The sequence below is a fragment of the Hydra vulgaris genome, chromosome 03, assembly GCF_038396675.1.
Source record: "Hydra vulgaris chromosome 03, alternate assembly HydraT2T_AEP".
Taxonomy (NCBI): Eukaryota; Metazoa; Cnidaria; class Hydrozoa; order Anthoathecata; family Hydridae; genus Hydra; species Hydra vulgaris.
The window spans coordinates 5599775-5622620 of record NC_088922.1 but is presented as its reverse complement, the minus strand read 5'-3'; the positions used below and the strand labels follow the sequence as shown (position 1 = coordinate 5622620).

Here is a 22846-nt window from a genome sequence, read left to right as displayed (position 1 = left end):
TATTCCAGTTGATCACCCGGAAGTCTTTGTGAACAGTTTACCCATGAGGTTACAAGTAGTGATTAGTGCCAAGGAGTATCGTATGAAATATTAAGAGCAAAAAACCAGAAAACACTTTGATAAGTAAAAGAAAATTTTCGGTATGAATACTTGTCGGCACATTTTATTACATTTTCAGATAATTTTTGCTCCTGCTCCTACTCTAATAGAAGATTTCAAATAATTTTGTATTATTTCAATAATTTATTTGTACCTTTAACTTTTTATGAAAAAATATTTACAACTATAAAATGACCATTTTTATTATCAATATTTATTTTATTCCTAAAGGTATGAATAATTTTGGGGTCTACTGTATATGTATATATCGCCGTGTTAGTTTGACAAGGTTCTAACTGATTTTTTTTTATATTAGGAGACTAGCAAATAAATATTTTTTCTTTTTTTTTTTATGTTTAAATAATATTTATGTAATTGTTTTTTTGTTTATTTATGTATTTTTATACATGAACCGAAAAAAAGAGTACATAAACAAATTAAAAAAAAAAAAAAATTATTTAAATACTTTTGATTACACATTAAAAAAAAAAAGATTTCTTATAAATTCTTCTAATATAAAAAATTTCAGTTTGAGCCTTGTCAAACCAGAGCGACTATATATGTATATATATAATATAATATAATATATAACATCTTATAAAATGTGTAATAACCAAATAAAATCAATACGATCAATAACATTTTGAAAGTCTAACTTTCAAAGTGTTATTGATTTAAATCTATTTATTTTATTTTAAAAACAAAATTAAAGTGAAACTTTTTTTTTTTTTTTTGATTTAGTAAGAAACACAGTGCAAATAAATTTGATTTCATAGTAAATGAAAGCGAAACATTTTAATGGAAATAAAATTAAAACAATAGAAAAGGGGTATTCTTTGTTTAAATCTTAAAGTGTGTGATAAAATCCAAATTCTGTTTTTATTTTTAAATTAGAAAATAATCAAAATTGACTTTTTTGTAACTTTATAATTTTTAAGAAAGTAAGATGTTTATTATACTTAATGAATAAATGCTACACGCCATGTAACATTGTGGAGAAAAAAAAAAAAAAAGTGTGGAGATTTGAAAAATAGCAAGATTACAATCCAACAAAATATGACTGACACAGTCAACTTGAGGGGGACACAGGTTTATGAACATATAATGATTGTTACTTGCAGTTTGTTGGGGGAAGTGGATATGGGACGATTTTGTTTCTAGCCACACCTATTTCTGTAAATGATTGCTTTTTAGAACCTACTTTAACAGGAAAATACCCTCCTGCTAAACTTTCAAGATTTTCATCATAAAATTTATCCTAGAAATAGGCTTATACTTATTGGTATTATGCTTGTTCAACAAGTAGCTATTGCTCTGCCAAATAAAGAAAAGACTTGTTATCAACTTCATTGTTTTATGCTTTGTCAAGTACACATGGAGCTGAGCATCTGAATCTACACCACCCATCTACACCGCCCATAGTTCGATTATAAAATAACTAAAATACCTCTTGTATTTCATTGAAATCGATGGATAATTGTTTTTTCTTTACCATTCTAATATGCCACGCATAACAAAGGACCTTTTATATATTCGCAAGTCTCCTTTGTTTTTTATAATTTTGTTAAAAAGCATCTTTCTGGCATGCCTTTCCGGCTAATTTTCACTGTGTTTGTTACTGTGGTTTGATGTGCACATAGATCCAATAAAAGGTGAGAGGAAGTATAATTGTTGTTTATTTTTTTATTTCATCTCACCTCCCCAAAGCTATGAAGGCCAGTCTTGGAGGCTACATTTTAGCTGTGGTTGCAACCATTTCTCAACTTTATGATTATGAAACACAAACCTTGACAAAGCTGCTTCGCAAAGAAACAAGTTATTACCTAAGTTAATACAAATTAATACCTAAGTGATGATCTAGATGGAGGAGATAGGTTTGCTGTTAAAGGCAAAAAACTAAGTTTTATGTTTTACCATAGCTGTTTCATCTGGGTCTTTTCCTCCCCTATATATTTCGAACTAGCACAAATAACCATTAAAACTGTCTAAAGCACACTATAATTTTATTTCAAACCGAGAGTGGCGTTTATTTGACATATATTTGTGCAAATGTAGTGTCTTTCACTTAAAACTAATAATACTCTCATTATTAGAAATATCTTTAGGATAGTAAAAATATAGAAATCTTTTGTTAAAATGATTCAATTTATATATATATATATATATATATATATATATATATATATATATATATATATATATATATATATATATATATATACAGTACAATCTCTCTAATTTGAATCTCCTTAATTCAAAAACCTCAATAATTCGACCAAATGTAAAGTCACCGTGAAATGCGGTTAAGAAACTTTTTTGCTTAACTTTCTATAATTCGAATCTCTTTGATTCATAAAACAATCCGAATGGATTTTTCAGACCTGTCAGTAAGATTCTCTTTGTAAATCGAACTTTTTAAATTTTTGTCGTATAAAAAGCTCATTAACCATCAAACTCTTATTTCAAATTTTGAATGTTTTGATTTTTTGTTAAACAATTAGCCTGAATTATTTCCTTATGTTAAAAAAAAATCATGGTATCAAAAAGACTGCATAAAGAAAACAATTTAAAGCTGAAATATGAAGCTCTACTGGAATTGAAGAAAGGAAAAACAAATTGGAGAAAGGAAAAACAAAAAAAAAAGAAGTTTCTAAAATCTTTGGTATTCCACCAAACACTCTTTTAACCTGGAAAAAGAATAAAAATAAAATCTTTGACGCTTTTCGTCGAGGAAATTTGGCTAAGCAGGTTAAGGTTAATACATATCAAGTCAACAAAGCTGTACTTAAATGGTTCAAACGAATGAGAGCTGATAATATCCTAATAATTGGTTTGCTGGTAAAAGAAAAATCTTTATATTTTGCGAAAGAGTTAAGCTTCGAAAATATTCAAGCTTTGGATGGATTGCTAGACTAATTTAAGAAAAAGTAAATTAATTTCTTTTTTTATTCTCTTCAATTTTTATGATTAATGGCTTTACAATATATGATTATTCTACAGCTTTTTCCTTAATTGTTTTAAAAAAATAAAGTAAACATTTTCCAGAGTTAGACATTTTGGAAACTTGCAAAGACCTCGAAGTTAAATTCAAACGTATATATCGTACGTATAAGTTATGTCGAAGCAATTATAATTTTTTTTTTGTAGATATGGTATATCTTTTAAAACCATTTCTGGATAGGCAAAGTCTGTTAACGATCAGATGATCGCTCCATGGCTCAAAACCACACTGCCTACAATTCTTTCTCGATACCCACTTGAAAATATTTTTAATGCCGATGAATTCGATCTTTTCTACCAATGTTTGCCTGACAAAAGTTTTATTTAAAAAATGAAAAGTGCATAGGAGGCAAGCATAGTAAAGTTCGCCTGACTGGGATGGGCACAGGTAATGTTAAAGGAGAAAGACTTTCAATGTTTGTAATTGGAAAATCAAAGTCTCCTAGATGTTTTAAAGGTGTGAAAAATATTCCTTGTCGCTATCGGGCCCAACCAAAAAGTTGGATGTCGGCAGAATTATTTGAGGAGTGGGTTAAAGAAATTGACCTAAAGTTTTATTTTCAAAAAAGGAAAATTGCTTTAATTGAAGATAATTGTTCTGCCCATCCTAATGTGCAGAAACTTGATTGGGTGGAGCTTATCTTTCTTCCACCGAATACAACTTCGATCACCCAACCTATGGATCAAAGAGTTATCCGATCTCTTAAAGCCAAATATCGCTCACTTGCAGTGAAAAAGCAAATTGCTTAGAAAAAGAGAACAAGATGCTTAAGTTTTCTATCTTAACTATAACTTATCTTATGCTAATAAAAGCATGGAATTCCATTCCAGATCAAACCTTCATAAATTGATTCAAAAAATCAGGAATATTATTAGTAGTGGAAAAGCATGTAAATGATGATAACAACCTTTTCTGTTGCTTTAGATGTAGACGAGACTGTAATGGAAAACTTAAGAGATAATCTCGAATTGTTAAAAACAAAATTCGATGCATAAATTTTGTCATTGAAATGGATTTAAAAGCCTCAAAAAGACAATCTACAATTACTGACTTTTTTTTGAAAATGCAAAAGTTTAAATCACATAATGTATATTGCACTTAGACCTAAGAACCACTATTTGTTTGTTTGTTTCATTTCTATTCGTGACTTTTACCAGAATATTTGAAAAAAAGTCAACTTTCTATAATTCGAAAATCTCTCTAACTCAAACTTTTTTTCCCTATTAAATTCGAATTAGAGAGATTGTACTGTATAAACAATATACCAAAAGATGTGCTTAATTTAATGCTACCATTTTTAACAAACAGTGATATTTTCCTGACAAAAGTCATAGTTTCAAAGAACAATTTACAAGGTCGCAATCATGGCTCCTCATGCTCTAAATATTAATTACAATTTTTATTTTCTCAAAAGTCTCCAGTTGAACTAAAATGCCTAATGTAGCGCAAATGTTTTTAAAAAGTGAAAACCCAATCTAAGTATAGTTGTGTTAATCGTCTTAAAAAAACTCTTCAGTAAGTACATTTATTATTCAAACCAGATATAATAATTTATAACAGAAAAAATTATGCAGATTTGTGAAGTTAATATTAACCTCTCGACCAGAAGTATTATGGCAAATCGACAAATGTTTTTTGTTCTCAATAAACAATTTGTTTTGGTATTTTAATAAAGTCAAAACTTGTTTTCAAATAATTATTTACAAAATATACATAACTTACAAAAAAATAAACCTAACTTACAAAAAAATAAACATAAATTGTCTTAGCACTTAGGAATCCCTTTAAATTACATATTTATAAATTGAAAATTTAAAAGTTATAACACGTTTGTAAATTATTAAGATATAAAATAAAATGCTTTTTAAATAAGATTTTTAAAAAATATTAAAATTACTTTTAATATTTTTTAACAAAATTGTTTTACAGTTCAAAAAATGTTTTAAAAGCACACTCATACACACACACAAACATGAAAGCGTAATATGTATATCAAACTATGTATAATTTTTCTTAATGTATAAAAACATTTTAAGCATTTTAGTAAAAAATCTTTTTCTCTTAAGATATTTCTTACCTAAAGTTAGATGTTGCAGTGTGACCATTGATGTTCATGCATTTACATGGGTGTTTTGTTTCTCTTTAAGAGGCTGATGGTTTGGCCGGTCTTTGCTGATGATGAAGACGCGAAATTCAATCTAAACAACCAAAATCTACAATCCAGTAAAGGTAAACACAGATCTAGAATTGAAAAAAAACAAAATACTTTATCCAAACGTGTTGGTCGACCATCTGTTGATTTTGATCAAAGTCGTGCCAAGCAGTTAATATCTTTGGGTTTTACTATGGTACAAATTTCAAATGCTCTTGGAATATCAGATGGGACATTAAGGCGATTTCGAAATCAAAACAAAGATTGTAAACTATATAATGAAATTACAGATGAGGAGCTAGATTTTAAAATATCAGCTATAAAATCAGAAAATTCGCAAATAGGAGAGAAAAGGTTATTGGGTCTACTAAAAAGTAAAGGTATAAGGGTGCAACGAAAGCGTTTAAGAGAGTCAATTCATAGGGTTGATCCCAATGGCCCTTTATTGCGATGTAATAAAGGAATTGCTCTGGTAAATGCTCGAACATCAATGGATCCATTATGTTCTGCAATACAAAATAAAAACAAATCTTTAAAACCTGAAAACGGAGGAATTCAGATTCCGCCTAATTGTCCAAAACCAAACAGCTTATGGCGATGTGAAAGTGTTACAAAACTAGAACGGTGGAAGATCTGTATTTCTTTTTCCTTGGATATGTTTAGTAGGTTCATGACTTTTGCTGTTGCTTCAAACATAAGTTCAGCACAAGATAGTTTATTTATTTGCTTTAAAAGCGCTTCAGAGAAATACTCTTGCCCGGCCATGTTAAATACTGATGAAAGAATCGAAAAAGTTGTTATGTTAAATTATATGATTGAAGAAAAAGGTGAAGCTGCTGTAGAGATATCACCTAAGTTAGAAAGAGTGCAATGGATAACAGTAATAAAAAATGATTTAAACTTCAATATATTCAACAATCTTATATTGACATTCGAACAACTTGAAAAAGAAGGTGCGCTTAATCTAAACAATAACACTGATTTGTTTTGTTTGCATTTTGTTTATTTACCTCGTATTAACAGACTCTTGCAAGATTTTATGCTTGGGTATAATTCATGTTGTATTCCACACGGGTGTGGAGCAACACCATTACAAATATTTTATGCCCATAATGATTCAGCTTTAGTAAATAAAGATATTCTCCCAAATCTCATTAACATGCCAAATGAAACTTTAGTTAATATAAGTCTTGCTGAAGACTGTCCACTATCAGAAGAAAAGTTTTTTGAACTATGCCAGCATGTTAACCCTGAAGAGAAATCAGAAAATAATGGGAAAGACTTATATTACAAGACAGCAACTTTTGTCTCACAATTTTTACAAAATACATTTCATAATCATATAGATAATGAAAACATTTTTTTGGAGAATGAAAACTTATCCTTTCAAGTGATTGCTGACATAAACACCGCTCTTTCAAATCCAAGCAAAAATTTTGTAAAAACCGAAACTAGTTATTTGGCTGTCGCAGTTGAAAATGAAAATATAGAGTTATATAAGGACAGTTTTCTATCAGATGATATTAAGTCAGAATAATTGTATATTCAACAGAGATGTGATTTTAGATATGCCAAAATATTTTGAAATTTTTGCTATATCATTTATTTTATAAAAATTTTAACATTAAAGTAAGTTTTAAATAACTTTTTTTATTGGATTAAAATTTTTTTTTTCTTATTAAAATTTTTTTTTTATTAGAATATATTTTTTCTTATCAAAATATCAACTTTTATGTGTCAAAGTATAAATGCTAAATAAATTTATGTTTCCTAAACACAAATCTTTTTAAAATTTAGCGAAAAAAATGTTTTGTTTATTTAAATTATTTTCAAGTAAAAATTAAAAACATGTTTTAGTTACAATTATTTAACATTGTTTTCAATTATATTATTGGTATACAAAATATAATTAAAATATAATCAAAATTTTAACTAGTTAAAAAGTATTTACTATGTACAAGGTTTGTTTATTGCATCAATTGACTACAGGATGAAGAAGAAGATGAAGACGACAAAGGCAAAATGAAGCCTAATGCTGGCAATGGTGCTGATCTTGAGAAATACAGTTGGGTTCAGGTCTTATTTTTATTTTTAATTATAAATTTCTTATTGGGTTTTATTTAAATAAATTTGAAAAAAATTGTTTTAATATTTTAATTTTTCTGAAATCTTGTTAACTAAATGAATTTTTTTTTCAGACTCTAGGAGAAGTTGATGTAAGTAGACAATTTATATTAATTTATTTTAATTTTCACTTTTTTCTACAAGTTGGTTGATGAAATACATCAGACTAGACTCTACCTTTAACCATATTCAAAGAGTCTGTGTGTCTTTCTGATAAGATCTGACTGCTTGTTTCTATGTATATTTATATTTTTTATTGTTTTATTGTTTGTTATTGTTTGTTATTGTTTTTACATTAAAGTATAATAGTATAGTTTATTATTACTAATAAGTTTATATATTTGTTGTGATATTTTTTTATATTAAGTTTAAATATTTGTGAATGGGAGATTTATATTCAATGGGAAAATGACAATGAAAATTTCAGGAAAAAGTTAATCAGAGATGAAACTTTTAAGCATAAATAGTTTCTTTTATATTTATAAATATTTATTAAAATTGGTTTGGTCTCTTTTATTCGAACATAATGTTATGTTTAAGCACTTTGCATAGTTGAGAAAGCCAAATTTACAGTTAATCTATTTATTATGAGCTTTGCTAAATTATTATTTGCAATAACAATAAGTTTTTAAGCTTTTTATCTAAATCTTTTACTACTTAGCTCTGGATGATCTTGTTTTCACAAATAAAACTTGATTTGAAACTTTCAGTAAAACTATTGCTAAGAGTTCTGCTAAAACTTAGTTTTGATTTAAATAAGGGCTTGTAATAGATTGTGCTGTTTACTTCTTGATAACTGTATTAACTAATAAAAACTTACAATTATTAGGAAAAAAATTAAAAATATTTTGGCATGTTTTAAAAAATATTGCACTGGGAGGCTTGATATAAAACAACTAAAGCATGTTTAAGAACACTTTAATGTTTATTTTCCTTATGTTTGAATTTGTTTTAAAGTATCAACTTCATAGATTCTTGTGTATAGTTTTCCATACGTATCTTGTTGAAGATAAATCTAAAATTATAAATATTATATTTATTTATAAGATTTTTTTTTTTTAAAAAACATTTATTTTAAATATAAGATATTTTTTAATTTAATTTTCCTAATACTTGAGCCTTTTTAGACTTGTATTAACAAGTTTTCAAAAACACATCTCCAGACGTTTTTTATGTTAATTTTTTTTTTAGCTTTATGTGCCAACAGGTGTTGGTTTTCCGTTAAAGTCCAAAGATGTTGTTGTTGATTTCAAACAGCAGGTTAAATTTAAAAATTAAAATTCCTTTCATAATTTAATATGTAGTATATTTGATTAAAATAATATGTAATTATTTATTAATTATATGTAATAAATTAATATTTGACATATTTTTTAAAAATCTATCTTTGTTATGTAATCCAATAAATGTAATGATTGATTAGATTTTTTTTTTTTTTTTTTTTTGTGGTGAACTAAAGGGAGATAATAATATTATCTCCCTTTATTAACGGGTACCTAATATTTAAAAAAGTGCATATACAGCTACGAGCATGAAAATAGCAGTACTCAGAATTTTTTGGAAACTTTTTTTATTTCCAAAACAATATAATAATATTAAAAAAGGTTGCAGTCAGTGAAATAGCAGTGGTATCTTAAATCTTTCTTGAATTAACATTAAAAAGATAAAAAAGTATAATAGAATAAAAGTTACCCTTGATATTTTGTTACAAAATCTTATGTTTTAATAACGAATTTACAATGCCTATGTATTGAGTTAACTAGGTGTTGATGTCTTTCTATGGGTATTGCAAATCACCCTTGTTGAATAGTTTCCCATAACTCCTTAGCATTAGTTGGTTTAACAGTAGAAACTGCTTCTTAACTTCTCTCTATAAATTTGGGATTGACCTCAGGTAACTGAGAAGGTTACTTCATCATCTCAATGTCAGTAACTTAAAACCACTCCTTTGCCTATTGATTAGTGTGTTTCAGGTTGTTTTATTGGAAGACTTATTTTACCGGAATATCTTCATTAGCATAAGGTAGCAAAATACTGTGGATATCCACATAAATGTTGGTTTATCATGCCATTTATCATATGAATAGGTTTTACACTATTAAATGTACATACATAGTATGAGAATGTACATACATAGTATGTACATACATACATAAATGTACATACATAGTATGAGTAGCTCATACAATAATTTTAAATCCACTATGTTTAACAGACTTATTGGTGTATTTTTTAATTCTGTATTAGTTAAATGTGTTTTGAATCTGTACCTCCATAAAGAATGATTTTTGATTCACCAGTCCATAATTCATTGCTCCATTTTATAATAGGCCACTTCAAATGTTGGTTGGCAAACTGCAAGCATTTTAGTGGTATTTTTTTTCTGTAAACATAAGTAACCTTTACAAACTGTGTGCATTTATTATGTTGTCTCTTAAGCACCTACTTACAGTACTGTCATCATCTTTATTTTAAGATTTTCTTTGATATGCTTGGCTGGTAAAAATAATTTGCTTTTAAAAAGTCTAACAGTTCTTTGGTATTCCTGGGCAGTTGTCTTATGTTTTCCACCTTGTTTTTCAACTTTGCTTTATAATTTATGGCACTTAATATTGTCTTTGACATTGTGTTTGATATCCGAGAATATTTTGGATATAACATTTGGGCTCTGTGATGCTTCAAAATAATGTTGCGTTATAATGTTTCTAAACCATGGCATCCCTGATCCACTTTGTACGGTTTGGAAAACACTTTTATCATTGAGTCTACACCAATAAATAAAGGATATATTAAATTGAACTAATAATTTTCCTATGAAAATTACAAAAGCCTCTTTAATTTTTTTTAATTTACTTTAAATTTAATACAGTTATTGCTATTTTCATGCATTTTCTTAACTGCAAAAGTTTTATCAAAAATAACTATAAAAAATTTTGTATTAATATATTAGATGATTTAATTGTTTTATTTGTATTTCTGTTTTCAAAAACTTCTGCAAGAATTCCTAATTCTATAATCATTTAATTTTCCTACTTAACATTCTAACTTCACCTATTATTCTAACTTTACCGAAATATTCTCATCTTACTTAATATTCTAATTTTCCAGATTTACCAAAGATAAACTTGATGTTCTTTATTGATGTATATTTGATGTTATTTATACTTGCATAGAAGGAAAGGTGAACCTCTTCTGACTACTGTTATTTTAAGTTCAAGCGCACGATAAAATACTTTTATACTTTACCAACGCAAAATCTTTTCTCAAAAAGTGTTTTCGTTTTAGCATTTAAAAGTATCTTTGAAAGGACATCCTCCAATTATTGATGCAGAGTTATGTAAAAAGGTAATAATAAACATACAACTATATTAAAGTTAACTTTTAAATACGAATTTTTGTTGGATTATTTTTTATTTCCTTTATTTAGATTAAAATTGAAGATTGTTATTGGACTCTAGAAGATAAAAAGCTTATACATATATTTTTAGAAAAAGTAATTTTTTTAATACTTTAATTCTGTTCATGGGAGACTTTAAGGTTGAATCTCATAATTTGCATTTTTTATTTTTAGATAAATAAAATGGAATGGTGGGATTGCTTAGTTGTTACAGATCCATTAATTAACACAAAGAAAGTTCAACCAGAAAACTCAAAAGTAGGTTTTTATTTTTTATAAGTTAACATTGTAAAGCAGACCGTTTTACTGTGTAGGTCAACCCAGTAAAATGATTTACAAAGGAAAAATTAAGTGAATGCTTCTGGTCTTTAAATTTTTAGTTTTTCAAAAACCGTAAACACTGTTTTTATCACGAAACTCAAAAGTTATTCAATGAAAAATATTTGTGCATTGGTCTTATAGATATGATAAATAATCTCATTATAAACTCATATTATTTATATTGTTATTTTTATTAATAATAATTATGAGTTAAACTTCAATATTTTAATTTATTTGATAAATCATCTTTTTTTAAATAAAACTAAAGAACTTTAATAGTGTTTATATATATATATATATATATATATATATATATATATATATATATATATATATATATATATATATATATATATATATATATATGTATGTATATATGTATATATGTATATATATATTATCATATATTTTTTATTATCAACTAATTAATGTCTAATTTAAAATATCAAATTTTTTAAATAAATCTTCAAAACTTTCCCCTAAAACCGGATTCTAATGGTTTGTACAATGTGTAAATAGCTTTAGTAGGGGAGACCGGGGCTAGTTGCAACAAAATTAAAACAACTGCATTTATCTCCTTAAACTTTTCAGGGTTATAAAATAGATTTTAGTGACATGTTAATCCAACATTGATAAATATAATATAAAACTTAGTTATTCCGCAATAGTGAAACAAAAATGAAAAAAAAAATGTTGCAACTTACCCCGCATCAGGGCAAGTTGCAACAGTGAACAGGGCAAGTTGCAACACATCACAGAAAAATTACTAGTCAATCTGTAATTTCTATTTGGCAACAAAAATTTTATAATTACAATAAAAGAAAGTAGTATTTTTCTTGAGTTGCAATACATTTATTATGCTAGACTTCACATATGCCTGACTTGTTTAGTAAACTAAAAACTGTTTTTGAAAAAAAAAAAGTTCTCTTGGTCAAATAAACAACAATTAAGTTTAAAAAAAGACAAGATGAGTATTTAGGATATTTAAGTTCTGTTTTTTTCTGTTTTTAGGATATAAAAACACAATAACATTTTGTTTAAAAAACAATTTTTTTAATGCAAAAAATTACATCAATTCCATTTTAGTTCACCTTTAATGTTTTTCTTTTTGATTGTTGATGTGGAAGTATTAGACTTTCTCTTTTTAGAACTAACTTCTTTTTCAGTCATAAGTCGCTGTTTTACTGGAGTATCTGTAAGAATTTCTGCATACTTTCTCTTTGATCTAGTGAGTATTTCTTTCCTAGGTTGTGCATTTGGCAGAGGTCTTACGCTCTCTGGGGAAAATTCTAATGATGCCAGAGATGGAATTGCATCTGAGATTAAAGTTGATATACTAATATCAATACCTGCTTTAGATTGAGTTGCTGGACGATCTGTAACAAATGATGGAGCAAAATCTGCATCTGAAAATATATCCTTATCATATGGGAATATTCCTGCCACTCTAAAACCAGATGTTATGTTTTGTTGTGTAAGTGAATGCTGTAAAGCTATTTTTGCAATTCCCGGCAAATCATATATACTCATTGTTTTTCCTGGCCATTGTTTCATCCATGAGTCTTGTGCATTAGCTACGCATTTTTTGAATGGTCCGAATACAGATCTATCTAGAGGTTGCAACTTATGTGAGCAATGAGGAGGGAAGGAAAGCAAAACTATACCATTTTCTTTACACAATGTTATTAATTGAACAGATAAATGAGACTAATGGTTGTCTAAAAGTAATAGCACAGGGCTTTCTTTTGTGGGCTTGACATGCCGAATAAAGTGGTTTAAGTAAGTAACAAAGCACTCTTCATTCATCCACCCTGACCCATTCGAAGCACCAATGCATTCATTTGGTCCATCACAAATAAAGTGATCAAAAAATTTCTTTTATAGTTTTTGATCACTTTATTTGTGATGGAAATATTTCTTGTTATTTTATAGTTTATTGCAGAAAAAATGACCTTTTAAACTAAAAATAAAAAAAGTTTATTTTTTTTTAATTATAATTTTAAAAAAATCTTAAATAATAATTTTTTTATAAAATAATTGTTATTTTTGAAATTTTTATAAAATTTTGCTTCTTTTGAGACCCAACATGACATACTTTTGAAAAAAATTTTTTTACATAATATTAGGGAGCCATTAAAATTTTAAAGGTCTTGAGGCACCTCAAGATAATTTCCTAGAGCATTGATATTTTTCCAGAGTATTTCTGAAATGAATAGACAACTTTTGCCCACCCAGGCTAAACGAATTGTAAAAAAAACTAAAATTCACTCCACCCTAATATGCATGTATATATATATATATATATATATATATATATATATATATATATATATATATATATATATATATATATATATATATATATATATATAAATAAATTTAAAACAAAATTTTATGTTAAAGATAAGTATTAAAAAATTAGAAGAAAAAAAAAGTTTATATAAGTTGTATATGTATATAATATATATGAAGCGTATTTATATATATATATTTATGTATTATATATTATGTACATATACATATATGCTATATGTATATTATGTATAAATTTATATTTATGTATATATATATATATATATATATATATATATATATATATATATATATATATATATATTTATGTTCTATATATTATGTATATATATACATGTATGTAATATGTATATTAAACATAATATACATATAAAATACATGTATATATACATAATATGTAATACATAAACATATATATATACATTTACAATTTATTTAAACTTATCTTTATCATAAAAATTTTGTTTTCGTTTATTTATGTTTGCGCTGTTACATAAAAAAAGCGTCCATTATTTTAGAAAAAACTAGTTAAGTGCGTAAAATCCAAAAAACCTGCAGCTAATTTATGATTCAACTTACCCCAAGCAATTTGATGCAACTTACCCCATAGGCATCATTATCACTCCAATCATTGTATATAATTATTTTTATTGAAAATTTTTTTTTTTTTTTTTGATCATGTTTGAAAAAGATTTTTTTAACTTACCATAACTTTATTATGGTCATATACCTCTAAGTTTAAAGTAAAACCCAAAAAAACTTCAAAAACGAATTTTAGAATTTTATATCAAGAAAAAAAAAACATCAATAACTTTTAAAATTTTTATTAAATAACTGTAAGTTTTTTACAGCTGACGCGTTAAAGTTATAGTTATATTATTTAAGAAAAATTTAGGAAAATCATACAAAAACCATTCTTTAAACCGTATTGTTGCAACTTACCCCTGTTGCAACTAGCCCCGGTCTCCCCTATAATTAATTGATTGAATTTAAGATCTTTCTTTTTTTAGTTTATAATACTTGAATTAACTGGTGTTTAAAAAAACAAATTTGTTAGTTTTGACTATTATTATATTAGCATTGTAAATTTGTTTTTTTCCATAAATTTTTTCAAAATGACATGATGGCCCTTTTATTAAAACAGTCGTGGCGGCTTTTAATGAGAATAATGAAACTGAAAATTTGAAAACTATAAATATTTCCAGATATTGCAATTTTGGGATCATTTAATTCTTCCCTTAACCTTTAAAATTAGTACTTACCTACTGCTGTACAACAATTAGAACTTACCTGCAGCTGAATTGTACAGCTGTAGGTAAGTACTAATTGTTGTGCAGCTGTAAATAGTTAAAAATAGTATAGTTAAAAAGTTTACTAAACTTTTTAACTATTATAACTAATTTAAAAAATGAACAGTACTAGTATAAATTATTAAGTCATCAAATATTATAAAAATATAATATATTATAAATTTTAAGTTTTAAATTATTATTAAAATAGTAGGTACTTATTTACAGCTGCACAACAATTAGTACTTACCTACAGCTGTACAACAATTAGTATTCACATAATGTTGGCATTGTAAATACATACTAAAAATTATTTTTATTAAAAAGTGTTTTTTCTTTATCCTTTTTAATATTGTAGTGAGTTTGACCACAAAAAATGAGTTTGATTTACCACAAAATTTATTTATAATTATATAAAATATTATGTATTAATTATATTAAGTATTATGTTTAATAAAAACCTGTCTGAAGCTTTTTTTTAAAAATCAATATTTAATTACTTTAACACCACCAAATCGACTGACACAGCTGTCAGCAAATTGTTTAGCTCACTGATTAAATGAATTTTAATAACATTAACTGAACTAATCACAGTCTGATATCCTCGAAATTTTCTTAAGGTAATAAGAAATCTTTGCTTGGTTTAATGTTGCCTGTATTGTTTTGTACACAGTTCAATTTTGATTTTTCCTAGTTAAAAGAATTGAGAAAATTCTAATAATAGGCAACGTAAATATTATTTTTAAAGACATAAAAATTGTATCAACGTTACGAAAGTTGTATTTGATAAGGTTTGGTAAAGTACTTAGGATAGTTTTAGCTTATTGTGATGTTGTAAAGTAAAATAAGTAAAATATTTTTTAATTCTTTAAGAAATTAAAAATTTATTAATCATAAAAAAATTATATATTTAATTTTTTTTTTTTTCCTTACTGTCTTTTAATTTGTAATTTCGAATTATTGATTTTTATGTTAGAGGTATTTCTTAACTCTAAATCTTTTTTGCTGCTAAAAAGCTTTTTAAATTTGTTTTTTAAAAATAAAATTTTTCATAAAAAAAACTCCAACAAAAAAAAGCTTTTTAAATTCAATTTTAATATTATATTAGATGCACATCTATGGGATTAGTCGCAATTTAAAGCTTAGATATATTTTAGGGCATTTTTGACAAAATTATTTGATAGTTGCTATACGTTACAGTAAAAGCTACTGTTGCGTTACAGAAAATGTTATTTTTTTTAAACAATGAGTTTTGTATTAGCTTGGTGATTTGGATGGCGAAACCAGAAGTATGGTCGAGAAAATGATGTATGACCAAAGACAGAAAGAGGTACAAAGAAACTTCACGTGACCATGATTTTTGATATTAAATTATTATGCAAACTTTTTCTTTGTAAATTATATTATAATATCATCTGTTAACAATTTGTGCTTTTATTAAGATGGGAAAACCAACGTCAGACGAACAAAAGAAGCACGATTTATTGGCTAAGTAAGTTTCTTAAAATTTGTTAATTTTTTTACAATTCATTCATTTGTTTAAGTTTGTTCGTTTTTAGTTTTATTTATCAATAAATTTTTTACGGGTTTTTTTATGTTAATCTTTACTTCAGGTTTATGAAGCAACATCCAGAAATGGACTTTTCAAACGCTAAGATATCGTGATTTTTCAGTATTATCTTTTTATAACGTCAATTCTTTAAAACATTTTATATGAGCAGAAGTTTACAAGCAACAATAAATTATTTCACAATTTTAGAAGTTTTTTTTATGCATTTTCAAATAATATTCTGCAATATGAAAAATGATTTAAAATTCAAATTTCAAGATTCATTAAGTAGTTTAAAATATTATGACGTGTTGCTGTATATCTAAGTAACATCTTAACTTGCGCTGTCATAAAGCAGCCCTGCTTTTTCGATTGAAAAAAAAATCAAGTTAAAATTAAATGAGACAAGACTTGTTAATCAAAGGTAGGTTTTAGTAAGTTTTGGGCAAGGTGAGCTTAATGAAAGTTCTAAAAAAATATTTAAATATTTTTAAGGGGTGAATGGAATCGATAAGTGTAAATATTTCTATTGAACTAAATATTCAAATAAATACAGTCTCTGCAAACTTAATATTGTTGACAAGTTATTTAGTTAAAAAAAGAAAAAAATTGTGTAGAATTTATGTATATCTTCCACGTTCAAGTAAAATAATATTCTTTTGCGAATGCAATAAAGTAATTGCATTTATCTCTAAAAGTAAAATGCTTGTTGTTGGGACCAAAGCAATTATTATCCGCAACATTGAATTTTTGAATCAGGTAATAATGGATAGTGTTTTGAAACCTATGTTGTTCTAGATCTACATCTCCATGCAATATTATGTCTGCTCCATGAAACTCTTCCGTAATTTTTAAAAATATTTGGTTTTAAAATGTATTTTCTATAAGTTAAACCACAATAAAAGAAACCGCAAAAAGAAAAAAATGGGTCTTAGATTAGTCACATCGATTATATACAACACTTGAAAGTATATATTTTTAGTTATAATGAATCTTCATTTTATCATTTGAAAAAAAAGTTTTGCTGTAAATAATTTAATTTTTCGAAACTGCGTTTCTGCAAAAAGTTTTAATTTTAAGATATTCTGTCGACGTCTGGCACAAAAATTGAGGTTAAACCAATATGTCTATCACTTTTAGGGTTTATAATCGGTAACTTCCAGAGAAGGTGCAGTATCTATATTTAAATAATTTAATTTTTATTGTATGGATAATGTCAAACAAGAATTTTTTATTAAAAGTTAAAGTGATCTATAGTGCTGGCAAAAAGTCTTGCAACAACAAGGCACAATTATACACAAATCAATGTTTGCAATGTGTACACAAATGCAAAAAGTCTTGCAACAATTACTTTTCATAATTACTTCCAAAAACAATAATACTTCCAAAAATATTATATTTTCACCAAAAACAAGTTCAATTATTTTTATTACATTGTATAATCATTTTAAACAAATGTACTATTAATATTTGGTAGGATATCCTTTGTATTTAACACAGCAATTCGTTTGGGCATGGATTTAGCAAGATTTTCAGTCCTGATGTAATTTCTGTACACCATACATGACGAATAGCAATTTTTAAACCATCTAATGAACTGCAGTTCTTAGCAGATACACGCTTCTTGATTAACATCCAAAGATTTTCAATTGGGTTGAGATCTGGAGAATTTCCAGGCCAATCAAGCAACTGTATGTTTTTTGATCCAAGCCACTGCTTCACAGACTTCGCAGTGCGGCATGGTGCTGAATCATGTTGAAAAATTGTGCACTGATGAATAATCATGAAATTGATTAGAGACTCATCCAAAACGTTGAGGTACTTTTTTGCATTCATAGTTTCTCCTTTGGGCAAAAAGTATAAATCTCCGAGGCCATGAGCAGAAAAACAACCCCACACCATTACAGAAGGTGAATACTTCACAGTTTTGCATGTGTATTTAGGATTTGTAGGATTAGAACTAGTAGATCGACGAACAAAAAGCTTAACATCAGAGAACTGACTAAACATGGACTCATCACTGAACATCACCTGTGTCCACTGCTCTTCTGTCCAATTTTGATGCTTCTTGCAGAACTCAATGCGCTTTTTTCTCATCTTTTCAGTTACTAATGGTTTCTTAAATGGCCTTCGTGCAGGTAATTCCGCAGAAAGTCTGTGACGGATTATGCGCTTTAAGACATTAGAAAGTGTTGGTATGCTGTTCTGTAGGTCACCAGAGGTTATTGAAGGATTCATCTTGACCATTGTTACCATCCTGAGGTCAGTACGCTGTGAAGTGACTCAAGGACGTCCAGACCTCATTTTAGGAGACAGGGGGATAACCTGCTTTACAACACGCCAAATTGTAGTGCGTTCAACCATGTAAATTGTTGCAATGTCTGCATGAGACATACCACTTTTAGCAAGACGTTGAATGCATGCTTTTTCTTCTTTACTAAGCTGCCGAATCTTAGCCATGATTTTCACTGAATTAACTGTTTAAGCTACAAAATTGTCTTTATAAATATATTTATACCTAAAGATAAAAATATAAGATGATAACACTGAGCCTACTGGCGTGGAAACATTGATTTGTGTAAAATTGTGCCTTGTTGCTAGACTTTTTGCCAGCACTGTAAGCCTGAAATTCCGGTGTCATGTTAATGTTTTACTCTGTTAAAATTTTACTGCGCAGTATATTTTTTACGTTGTAATTTTGCTGCGTAATAAAATTACAACGTTAAAAATTTTACTGCACTTGTTATTTTTTACTGTCATGAAGTAAAGAAGAAATGTTAAAGTTTGTGGGAGGGGCGGGTAAAAATATACATGTTTTATATAATTAAAGGTACTTCAATTTATCTTCCTATGAAACTTTTATTATTTAATGAATACATTAAATGATAGTTTACTTTCCAGGCTAGATTTTGATTCACTTTTTTATGTAAAGTTATGCATTTTCCCTTATTCTTAGCATTAGAAGATTTTACAATTAGAAACATATATCAAATAAGTTTTCTAATAATTGAAGGCCATAAATTATTGACACATATATATTTGCAATGCCAAGAATCTTTACATCTGTTGCCCATATACCATCTGCGGCCATACAACTTTTGGTGGGATAACGTCATCACCAAAATATCCTGATAAGAGACTGGAGCATGGTAGTGTTGTCATGTGTTTCATAACCAGATCGCGAACACATACATGTTGACATTCAGAACCTGACAGAAAAAACGAAATTGCTCGAAAAAAACAATTTCCATCAGCTTTGCATGCATGCATTTGCAAAGGTACATCATTTTCTTTTCCATCAATAAGATCTGGCATAACAAGTATTTTGAGAGCAGGTTTTTCAGCAATTTTCTGGCAAAAATTTTTGGAGGGATGTTTCATTAGGTTGAGGTGGCGTTGAAATTCATCTTTATCACCACATTCTAAAGATAATTCAGACATTTTTGAATTACTTTCCTTTTCAATAAATGGTTTAAAATGATGTAGTGAGTATTTTTTTTGCAATATGTTATTCCCTTTACTGCTACTTAATAAGCATGTAGAATTTGATAAGAATCTCATATGGACCACACCACGAGAAAGTCCCTTTCCTATCATCTCTTTTAAGATTTCTTAAAAGTACTTTCTGACCAACAGAATACTTTGATGCTGTTGCATGCTTCCTGTCATAGTCAATTTTTTGTTTCTTTTGTGAACAAACAATATTGTTCATGGCTTTTTCTTTAATTCCTTTTTTCATTTCTAAAGCTTTTTGCAAAACCTCTTTATCATATACAGGATTATATTCATCATCATTGAGTCTATCTATGTATTTTACATTGATTGAAAGGCAGGATTGTCGGTTATACATAAGGAAAAATGGCGAGTACCCCATTGAATGTTTAACACCATACCATAAAAATGGTGAGTACCCCATGCACTTTAACACGTAGAGCAAAAAGGATTCCATCTAAAACTGACGCCCAATTTTAAACATTTTCATTTAAGATCTCTAATAATTGCTTTTTTAATTGTTTGGTTCTGTCTTTCTACAAGGCCATTGGCTTGTTGATTGTAAGCTGAGGCAACAAGCTGCTGAGTACTTGTCATGTGATGTAATGCAAAGAATACAGAGTTTACAAACTCCCGACCTTGGTCATTGATTTGTATTTTAAACAACCATGTCTGCATATAACCTTATAGAGAAAAGACCAATCACAAATTTGAATCCATTCGATTCAGGTTAAATTCACACTAACTTGCTTCATTACTTACTTCATTACATTACAGAATTAAATCCACACTAACTTGCTTCATTACTTGTTGTTCCACTTTAACAGGTTTTAAAGCAGGAGAGACTTTAAGATTTCTGTTGGAGAATTTCTGACATCGCTCACATTGATTTATATGCTTTGTGATATCCCCCACTATTAAATGCCAAAAAAATCTTGAAGATATTTGCTTTCTAATAGCATTAATGCGAAGGTGATTGGCTAATGCAATAGCTTTCTCTGAAGTTCCTAGACCCTCATGAACTTCTTTAACTATGTTTAGTTGCTCTTCTCGATCTATTACCACAATCACCTGCGAGAAACAAAAGTTTGTTTGTAGACATTTAAATAAAAACAATAATTAGAACTAAAAAATGTTTTAAATGTTAAAATTTTTTTTAAACTTTGAATTAGTTAAAAGGTTTTTCTCACCATGCCAATATTTTTTTTGCAATACATTAATTTGTTGTCTATAATTACAAAGTTTTTACATTGCCTTTTAAAGTTTGCCTTTTTTCCTCTCTCGTTTACATCTTCAGGAAACTTTTTGTCATTGAAATATTTCCAGATATCATGAAAGTTAACATTTTTGTACATCTTGAAAACACCGAAAAAATAAACGCCAAAAACTATATATCAAAAAAGTCAGTAAAGTAATAACAATAGCAGTAAAATTTTAACGTTGGAATTTTGCTGCGCTGTAAAATTTTAACGACAGTAAATTAAAAACGCTACACCGGTCCTGCTGTCTCAAATACAAAAGGAAAAAAATATATCTCTAAAGAATATTTTGTATCTAGACAAATAGAATTTTTTTATCGTTTTAGAAATGGCGACCAGGTAAAGTTTAAAATCGCCTCGTCTCCCTTTTATGCCTGTTATGAGGAGGGGCTCACCCAATACGTTATTGAATATTGGAGTATTGACAATAGGCTTGCACTTTCGAGGATACTTATATATCAAGTTTGATGTAAGCTCTTTGTACCTGGTTAGTTGATTTATGTTCCGGTTGCAAGCCACGTCCAAGGCATGCATCTTTAATAGATTTCAAACATATTACCAAGGGTAAGGAAATAGATATAGAACTGATATGTTCTTTTTTTTTTCAGTTTCTTCTAACGCGTGGTTGTTTTTATGTAGGTTTGATCATTCTCCAATCTAAAATTGACCAACTTTGGTTTCAATGATTTGCTAATAGGCTTTCTAAGCATTTGCTGATGAACAAATATTTCACTTCGGTTTGCTGAGCGTAACGCGAGTTTAAAAATCTTCCATTTTTTCTTTGTTAAAGTTACAATAAGAGCAAGGATGTGTTAACGCCGCACTTTTAAATCCAAAAATAATTATAAATCAACTTCATATCAAAAGCACAATAGTATTGTAAATGATTTAGATTCAAAACAGCGAGATTTTTTTCAATTTTTTAAACAAGTTTTTTACTACAAACTAATGTCTGAAATAATTTTCCTAATTGCTACATTAAAATCATCATTTAAAAAGCCATCTTCTTCTCCTAATTTGCCTCCAACAATACTTTCAAACAAGTCTCTTTCCTTTTTGCTTCTTAAAATGCTAAGAACTTTAACTCCCTCTCTATTACCAAGTGTTTTTAAATTAATTTATTTCAAAATTAAGAGATCTTTGCAGACTTTTCAATTATTTAAAAGCAACTGTAATTGGGTTCAATCTTTTTGACTCGACAAATTTTATTTTTAATACTTTTGAGAATTTTGAGCATTATCGGCATTTTCTGTACTTTAATATGCGTATTAAAGTACACAAAATGCCGATGATGCTCAAAATCCTCAAAAGCATTTCTTTTCATATATGAAAAAAATTTTACATTCATAGTTTCAGTTTTCAATCTCAGGATTTTGTGCCATATCGTAAGCAAGCATGCTAAGCATAGGAACCTAGGTTACAACTTAAATTTTCAGTGAAAACGTTATTTACTGTGAACAGCGTATTTTTATAATTTAACTTTACGTTAGAGCCCCAAGGACCACAAATTTTAAGGCGGTAATTCATTATGAAAAAAACTCTACAAACGAAACTGAAATTAATATATTAATAAAATTTATTTAATAAAAAAATAATTTAACAGTCAAAAGCCACGAACACGTAAAATAAATACCACCTTCCTTCAAAATAATTAGAAAAGGGTTTTAAACCTTACTTGGTCGCCATTTTTAAGCAATAAAATAAGTTCTGAATTTTAGTTTTTTGAAGACGACAGAATATTTTTAAAACTTAGATTATTTCTGTCTGAAGTAACATGGTTTTAAAAATGTAACCGTTTCTATTGAAATTTTTTTTCAAATAGTGAATTTTTACTTCAGTGATCTTATGAG

General features: G+C 27.5%; 1 protein-coding gene across 2 annotated transcripts in view; it reads left to right on the top strand.

Moving 5' to 3' along the window:
• The window catches only part of LOC100209982 (nuclear migration protein nudC), a 38339-nt gene extending 21890 nt beyond the window's left edge, over positions 1-16449 (top strand). The window contains exons 5-13 of one of the 2 annotated variants that reach the window (XR_010637357.1): positions 5248-7328; positions 7451-7468; positions 8568-8636; positions 10662-10721; positions 10804-10869; positions 10948-11031; positions 15958-16026; positions 16139-16188; positions 16310-16449. Coding sequence is in view for 1 of the 2 variants with exons in the window: in XM_065792126.1 (XP_065648198.1) it covers positions 7242-7328; positions 7451-7468; positions 8568-8636; positions 10662-10721; positions 10804-10869; positions 10948-11031; positions 15958-16026; positions 16139-16188; positions 16310-16361 (555 nt within the window). In the remaining variant the exon portion in view is untranslated. The remainder of the gene's footprint in view (positions 1-5247; positions 7329-7450; positions 7469-8567; positions 8637-10661; positions 10722-10803; positions 10870-10947; positions 11032-15957; positions 16027-16138; positions 16189-16309) is intronic. The other variant, XM_065792126.1, reaches the window with a different exon arrangement.
• Positions 16450-22846: the final 6397 nt, after the last annotated feature.